The 8,206-nt window shown below is 41.2% G+C and overlaps 1 protein-coding gene across 4 annotated transcripts in view; it reads right to left on the reverse strand.

Moving 5' to 3' along the window:
* The window catches only part of ARMC2 (armadillo repeat containing 2), a 159,566-nt gene extending 152,430 nt beyond the window's left edge, over positions 1–7,136 (reverse strand). For 3 of the 4 annotated variants that reach the window (XR_010659954.1, XM_065911817.1, XM_065911815.1), the window contains exons 1-3: positions 6,998–7,136; positions 1,571–1,831; positions 1,008–1,080 (exon numbers count right to left, since the gene is read on the reverse strand). Coding sequence is in view for 3 of the 4 variants with exons in the window: in XM_065911817.1 (XP_065767889.1) it covers positions 1,008–1,080; positions 1,571–1,788 (291 nt within the window). In the remaining variant the exon portion in view is untranslated. Of the gene's footprint in view, positions 1–1,007; positions 1,081–1,570; positions 1,832–6,710; positions 6,830–6,997 lie in introns of those variants that run through there. The other variant, XM_065911816.1, reaches the window with a different exon arrangement.
* Positions 7,137–8,206: the final 1,070 nt, after the last annotated feature.

Raw genomic sequence — 8,206 nt, forward strand, 5'->3', positions numbered from 1 at the left:
GAACTGAAACAATAATAATATAATACTATTAAAGCAACGCAACTATTAACACTAGGGAAGACAAAAAGTGGTACAGATAAGGAGAAGTAATCATCACCAATCATTAGTTCGAGGCTCAGCTATAAACAGAATTTATACAATCACAGTCAGAAAAAAGAGTTCTAACTAAAATTTTGCTGTATCTATATAGTGAGCAGCAGCAGAGACAGAAACGGCGAATGGGCTGTGAGGAGGCGCTGGAGGCAGACAAGAGTTAAATCTTCCTCTTTCCTACTGGGAAGTCATTAGATAATTCCTCAAGCTTTCAAGTCAGAGAGCAGCAAGACACTGCGTTATTTAAAAATCTAGATGTAAACACCAAAAAAAATGTGCCAATAGAGTTTAAAATGAAAGCCACTGGGGAGCGGAGAATGAAAAATAAGGGGACTGCTGGAGGGTTTTTTTTTTTTTGACTCTATGTACATGCATCTATAATTTATTTGTGTACATAACTATTAAAAATATAATACATGCACATAACTTTAAAAATACCGTGAAACATTCTGTTTGCCAGTTTTCATATATTTCTAAAATTCCTCTTTGTTATCAAACTGAGTGTGTACATGCTCAGCTGCTTCAGTTGTGTCTGACTCTTTGCGACCCTATGGACTGTAGCCTGCCGACTCCTCTGTCCATGGGATTCTCCAGGCAAGAATACTGGAGTGGGTTGCCATGCCCTCCTCCAGGGATCTTCCCGAACCAGCAACCAAACTTCCATCTCCTGAATTGCAGGCAGATTCTTTATCCACTGAGCCACCTGGGAAGCCCTATCAAACTACTGGTGGATAATAAAAGCGTTTCATTAGGTACTAACGATTATATTTGAAAAGACATAAAAGAATTTGATTTCATGTTAAATTATTAATACATTTAGGTCTATGTGATCATCCTCTTAGAATATATGTGCCGATTCCAAGTACTGTGGCCAATTCCATTTCACGACACCCATGGTAATATAAAGTACTCACAAGTTCCAGTGGACTGAGACGTGTGCCAGAGATGGGCCTGGAATCAGAGAACTCAAAACTGGATGCATGGACGCTAGCACAGGAGATGGAACAGAAACATAAGTTTGTGAATAATCATTTCTTTTATTTCTAGTATACGCTAGTTAACTCTAACTCCACAACAAGCAAAAGCATTCAGTGCATAAGCCTTGAGGTAGACAGAATTCTTAAAAACCATAGTTACTTTAAACATTTTTAATAACTCTTCTCTTGCTTTTAGGAGGACTAAAAATAGTGAATAATTCAAAAATGGAAGGTAAAAATGGAAGGTATATAGTAATTTTTTTAAAGCTTTGTTCACACGACTTTATAAAGTTGGTATAACAACCCTTATTAACCACTTCCAACCACAGCCAGCTCCTTGGACCCAAGGTCTGGAATTATCTTTTGAAATCTTGGACAGATATAAGTGATATAATTAGCAGAAGTCAAACAAAGCAACTATTCAAACCTAGAATTAAGGGAAAATGTCATCTGGTGACACATACACATTTGAGTGTACAGACAAGAGGAGAGCTAAATACCTGAAGGAGGATGGAGGTCTGTTTTCTGGTGTTCTTGAAGATGCAGGCCCAAATAGTTTCCTTAGGTCTTCCCGCGGTGTAAATGGTCTTTGGGTTCTAACAGTTCGTAAGGCGTTTCGTGCTTCACTTATGATTTCTGCACTGGTCTTCTGCTTGGACAGTGAAGGTCGGTAAAACGGATCCAGCTTTTCTAACTTTTTATCATTTGGAGACAACATCTTTCCTTTTAAAGTGCAACGTTCTTTGGGAAGACACCACACTCTGCATATACAGGGCACAAAATATCAACTATTTTCATCCAGTCATTTAGAAAGGAGTCCTCCAACCTACCCATACACGCTCACACCATTCCCGTACATTAAACTTAGGGAAAAAAATCACAACTTTTAATTAAAAATCGACCAGGCAGTTACACTTTGAAGATCAGGGTGGATGTGCAACAGTGACGCCTTAGAAAATACGTGCAATTGAGGAAATGACAAGCAGGGAGGAGACACAGAGTGAAGTTAAACCTGGACGGAAAGAAGGTAAGTTGCGAAAGAAGACACCCTAGGAAGCGAAAATCATCTCAAGGTCTCCAATCGTTTTACAGATGGGAGATCCACAGGCAAGGTGGGAGGGGGGTTCTGTTAACTGAAGTATACGGTTCTACTTAACTGATGTTTTCCTTTCTTTCCCACTGCCCTCCACACCAAATGCCAGTATAAGATTAAGGTTAGTCAGATGTGGTCTCTATCCAAACTATACTAGCTTTTAGAATTGTAGATAGGTTCAGCCTTACATTCGCCTATGATAAATCTGAATGAGTTGATTCAAATTGCCTTCAATTTGAGTTAACATCCTACATGAATAAATAACAAAATATCAAAAGATCTTTTCCCAAGACACCACCCTCAGTTAAAGAGGTACAGTCACCCACAAGGGCAATGAGAATACACATCCCTCTTTTTAAATTTTTTAAAAATTGGGGTATAATTGCTTTACAATGTTGTATTAGTTTCTGCCATACAACAGTGTGAATCAGTTATAAGTATACATATATCTCCTTCCTGCGCCTCCCTCCCACCCCACCATCCCATCCCTTGCGGTTACACGTTCTTCTTAAATGCTTGTGTGCCCCAGAGGCCTGGCTAACTTGGCAACACAATTGTGACAGCTTTACACTTGAAAATAGTTGAGATTTTAAAAACTTAATTCTAATTAGTATGTGGTATTAAGTATTCATTCATTTAAAATAAAAAAAAAAAAACGATCTTCTGAAAATGTTGTATCTCTAGGGAGACTGAAGTCTGTAAAATTATTCATATATTTCAGTTGCCCAATTTTAGAATAACTTCTGCAAAAAAAGAAGGTTTTGTGAAATATATCCGAGGAAACTGAAAACAATCCATTTCTGTAAGTAGAATCAACAGGTGATTCCTCAGACAACCAAAGAGGAGTTACCATATTATGACTCTGTACATCAAGGTGTTACTTAACAACAGGCAGCAAGAACATTTGTTTAGTTCTAGCCACCCTTAAGAGTTTTGAAGAAAAGAATATAATGATAATTACAAACAATATGCAGTTCTTTTCACAGGGAAAGGCCAGAGGGTGAAGTAAAAACAGTAAAAAAATTACTAGATAAGCAATACTATTCTGGAAATTTTCAATACAGGCATTTGAATGTAAGCAAGGTCTCCAGAATTATGTACATTAGAACAACTAACAAAAACTAGCAGACCTGGTACATTTATTTCTAATATGATATGATAGACTCTTTACTAAAAAATATTCAATGCTTATATATATATATATATATATATATATATATATATATAATATCAGTGGAAACGATGTACGTAATGGGTTTAAAAACCTATTTGTCTGTAAATTTTTACCATCAACTCTAACCCGACTTTCTCCCTTTTCTTCTCTGCAACTCTCACTTCAGCAGTTACACTTTGAGAAACCCTTTCAATAATGTGTTATCTGCACAGTTAATCTATTATCATATCAATATTAGTATAGTATTAACCAAATCAAACATGGAAATGTTTGATAATGCAAGTGAACTGAGTTAGAAGTGGGTTTGAGGGGGTAGTTCCTTTATAATTATTAAATTACAAATTCTTATTAGAGATGGTTTTTGCCAATTTAAAAAATGATCCATTTGTCTATTACAATAAAGCATGCCTGAGCCATAACACAGTAGTATTACAGAAATTTTAACTTTACAAAAATCCTCCTGACAACTGGAACAAATCCATTCAGCTGTTTCCTCTATTTGGATCTCTGGGAATACAGACAGGAATAAACACTGTCTTCACTCTCAGACAAGGACCACTAGTTCTCGTTCAACATATACTTTAAAACCAAGCAGTGTGCTAAGTACTCTCAAGTACATCATCTCATTTAATTCTGTGAGATGGATAAAGTCTTAAGCAACTGCATGCATGCACACATGTTCCCAGAGCTGAGGATATTCAAACTACTACCCACTAGATTGGGTGGTGGAAGGTGGGGCACTCAGAGGCCTCAGGGCTGCAGCTATTTACACCCCAATACAGAAACATGCACGTGTGTTCACAAGCAGAATAGACTTCTCGGTGTGAACCAGCTGAGTATCAACCCTGCTTATGCTCACATGCTTTTAATACAAGGTAGAAACTGACGGGCCAAAAAAATAAATAAAAATAAACTACCATGTGATTAGAAAAGAGAAAGAGATTTCTGATTGGGAGGTGTCAGACTTCCTGGAGGAGATGATGTTTGAGCTGGGTTCTGGAAAATGGTCTGAATTTGAGCAAATGACAATGGCTGACACTGAGGCTGGAATAGAGGAGGAGTTTCCAGGCAAGTCAACGAGTGAGCCAATTCAGAGTATCAAGGATACACCAGGTGTGTGCTGGACAAGGAGCAGCCCTGGAAATGAAGACTGGAATTGTAGCAGGGAGAGAAATGAATGGCAGGTCAAGAAAGTAAATAAAAGCTGATAAGCAAATTAAAAGATGTTGTGGCATGAAATGATGGCAGGGATGGGCAGGATGGAAAAAACTAGAAGGGACAAAATCAGGCAGTTTTTATATAACCCAGCTATCTTCTAGAGGTCCTCGAGAAAGCTTTCCTGGACAAGACTCTCCCACCTTCCCAGCCTCAGTTAGGTGTCCCTCCCGCACGCTCCACAAGGTCCCTTGTGATCTCTGTCCATACACCTCCTCCCTCACCAGGTTAGAACTGCCTATGCACCTGGTGTGCCCCACCAGACTTGGAGCCTGTTCTCCGTGAGAAGCGCAGCTGAAAGTTGGCATGTGCGTAATAACTGGACTCCAAATACAGACCCTAGCTAGAAAACATCCAGATGAAGGTTGCACGGCTTCTGAACTGGAGGCATTTGTTAGAGTGGATTAAGAAAACATACGGGGCTTTATTTCAAGTGGCAATAGGAGATCAAACTTTACCCCTTTCTGCTTTCTTGCTTTCGCTTTGAGTTGCCCAGCATGGAGTAAGACTTTTAAAACGTCATGACTAGTGGATAGGGTATGAAAAGCCTGAAGTAAAGGAGTAAAGGCGAAACAGAGGTAAGAAGAGAGATGAGAACAAGTGGCACCAAGAACATGAGAACCATGAGAAGCAGGATCTGGCATCTGAGAGGGCAGTAGGGGACAGAGATGACATGCAAACTTGGGAGGGCAAGGTGACCTTTTAAAAGAAAACAGAAGGAGATGTGGACTGCAGCTGAGTTCTGTCCTGCATCACTGTCTTGAGTTTATGATGCCCACAGAAACTCTAGGGGATGAACACCACCAGCAGAAGGAAATTTGAAACTGGAGACCTTTTCAAACAAAGTATTTCCTATTGGTTAGGGGGAAGGTTATAAGTCATCATTTATGAGTTTATACCTAATTATAAACATCTGTCTTTACCTCTGCTGTAAACAGTCATCTGAAACAGAGCCTTCTTGCTAAATACAACACTGCACTATCAGGGTGTTTGCAATAGGAGAAAGACTTGTCATCTCCATACTCTTTTTTTTTCCTGCAAATCAAATGATTTACCATGATTTTGAAAGACTTGTGATAATATGAGCATCCAAACAAGCAGTGGTTAAATGCTTAGATGCTGGAGTTAAGTTCAAATACTCTTAACAATTTGCAGCTGTGTAACCTTGGGCAGGGTTTCTAACATCTCTAAGCCTCTGTTCCCTCATCTATAAATGGGGTGGAGAGGGAGATGGGAGGGGGTATCAGGGTGGGGAATACATGTAAATCCATGCCTGATTCATGTCAATGTATGACAAAAACCACTACAATATTGTAAAGTAATTAGCCTCCAACTAATAAAAATAAATTTAAAAAAGCATGCTGTAAAGAGTAATTGTCTCATAGGACTGTTTTGAAAATTAAATGATGTAATTAACATAAAGTGGGTTAGCATGGTGACTGGCCCTTAAAAAATGTTAACTACTGTCCCAAAGCTATGTGATAAAAGGATACAACAATTAATTTTCTCATGAATGAAAAGTCGCATTTCAAAAAAGAAACTGCAAAAGAAAGGAAATGCCATTTGTTCAGTGTTTTTTTTTTAATATATTTTATAAGTTTTAAAATTTAAAACAGGGTATTCTGCTTTGTGAAAAAAGAATCTTAAGTATTTTATTGACTATCAGCTATGTCAAAACAAGCAGAATTTTATAAATCCACAAAATAGGTGTGTAAATAAGGTGTGGTACTTTTCTACCACGTAAAATAGTTCTAAACCAGGATGAGACGGAAGATCTGCTGTGACACTAGTAGGAATGGATGATAAAAGACATATGTAATACGATATATTTAACGTATATTGTTACACATACGCTTATTTATTTCAGACCCTATCTGTTGCCTAGAGGAGCCCAACTACAAGTTGTGTGACTTTGGCTGGGTCACTGTCTGCCTAAACAAAGTCCCTTTGTCTATCACTCTCTCATTCAACAAATACTACTGAGTTTCAACTAAGCACCACGCGCTTGGCTAAACCTCAGCGTGTAGAAATAAAGACATCCGCGACCCGACCCCGAGAGCAAGCACAGTTCACTATCATCACCTCTCCCCCCGATCCAGGGTCAGAAAGGCGACGACAGAAGAAGGGGTCCCCGGTGAACCTGCAGGGGAAGCCTCACCTCCCGCGCGGTCAGAGGCTCCCCGACTCCTGGCAATGCCCCCTCCTCCACCGGTCCAGGCCAGAGCAGAGCGCGACAGCATCTTCACCCTGCCCGCCCGCTGGCCCGCCGGCGCGCTCCTCCCGGCCGGCCGGCCCGCGTCTCCATGGTAACCGTACACAAACTACTTACTCGGGCGGCCCGCCGCCTCCCTGCAGAGCCAGGTAGCTGCTGGACGGGCGGAGTGGGCCAGAGGCCGAGTTGGGAGTGGGCGCGGGGAAGGGGGCTTCCGGCCAGACCCAAAGTACCTTGCGGTTAGCGTTGGAGACACGCTTAACAGCTGCGGAGATTCAGCTCATCCTCCAGGTTTCCCGCAGGCAGCAGCCTCAGCCGCGAAGGAGAGCAGGCGGGGCTCAGCAGGGTGGGGCTGGGTGAGGACGGACTGACAGGTCCCCCGGCGCCGCTCAGCCACTGGGCCTGCGCAGACAGCCCGGCGCCTGCGCAGAAACGCCGAGGCGTGGGCGGAGTGGGAGGAGCGAGGGCGAGGGCCGGAGGCTGGGACCGAGAGCATCAGGTGCGGCGAGAAAGGGCGAGGCGTTCCGCGTGGAAGAGCCGGGGTGGGAAGGCATCTGCTTTTAAATTAGCAATTTACGGAACCACGTTCGTTGAGCCCGTGTGAGATCTCAGCGCCTCTATTAAATAAAAATACACAGAAAAGGCAGCTTAGTGTTTAGGGGTAAGATTCAGGATTTACTGGTTCAGGTTGAACTAGATGCTTAACCCTCTCAGACTCTCCTCATCTGTAAAACGGAGGGAATAATAGTACTTAGCTAGGTCTTGTGATAGTTGTGAAGACTGAGAGAATAGATTTCAAGGCTGTGCATGTAGCAGTCAACGAATGTTAAACTGCTGCTATTATTAAGGCCTTGCACGGGCGAAGCACTTCAGAGTTTACAAAGTGTTTCACTGTGTGTTATCATTTTGAGCATCCCTGACACTCTGATGAAGCCACCCTGGCATCCCTATTCACAGGAGAGGAAATACAGGCCCGAGGTCTAGTGAGTGACAGCGGTCAAGTCTAGGCCTCCGGTCGGCAGTTTTTGTTCTTAGTGTTGACTGGTGAGAAGAACTCCATTTATGTTTCTGGCTTAAATTCTGTTTTCTCCTGTTAGACCATTCAGCAACACTTTACAGTGTTAAATACAAGTGAGACCATAATCACTCTCCATTCAGGGTTGCACCACGTTTTTTAAATATGGAGATTTTTTCAGCTGAAGTGTTGTCAACACTGGGAAAATGCCACATCCTTTGGTGCTAAGTATCTTGTAAAGAATAATTAAATTGAAAATATTTGGGGGCACATACTATGTGTAAGGCATAGTGTTAGGCAGGGGAAATGATATTAACCTGAATGAACTAAAGGGAGCTAAGTGGTCTTCAAAGTACCCAACAGGATTTCACATATAATAAAACAATAAATACTAGTTGATTGGATAATTTTAGGGCCTAACACAAAG

This window comes from Muntiacus reevesi, chromosome 19, assembly GCF_963930625.1.
Source record: "Muntiacus reevesi chromosome 19, mMunRee1.1, whole genome shotgun sequence".
Taxonomy (NCBI): domain Eukaryota; kingdom Metazoa; phylum Chordata; class Mammalia; order Artiodactyla; family Cervidae; genus Muntiacus; species Muntiacus reevesi.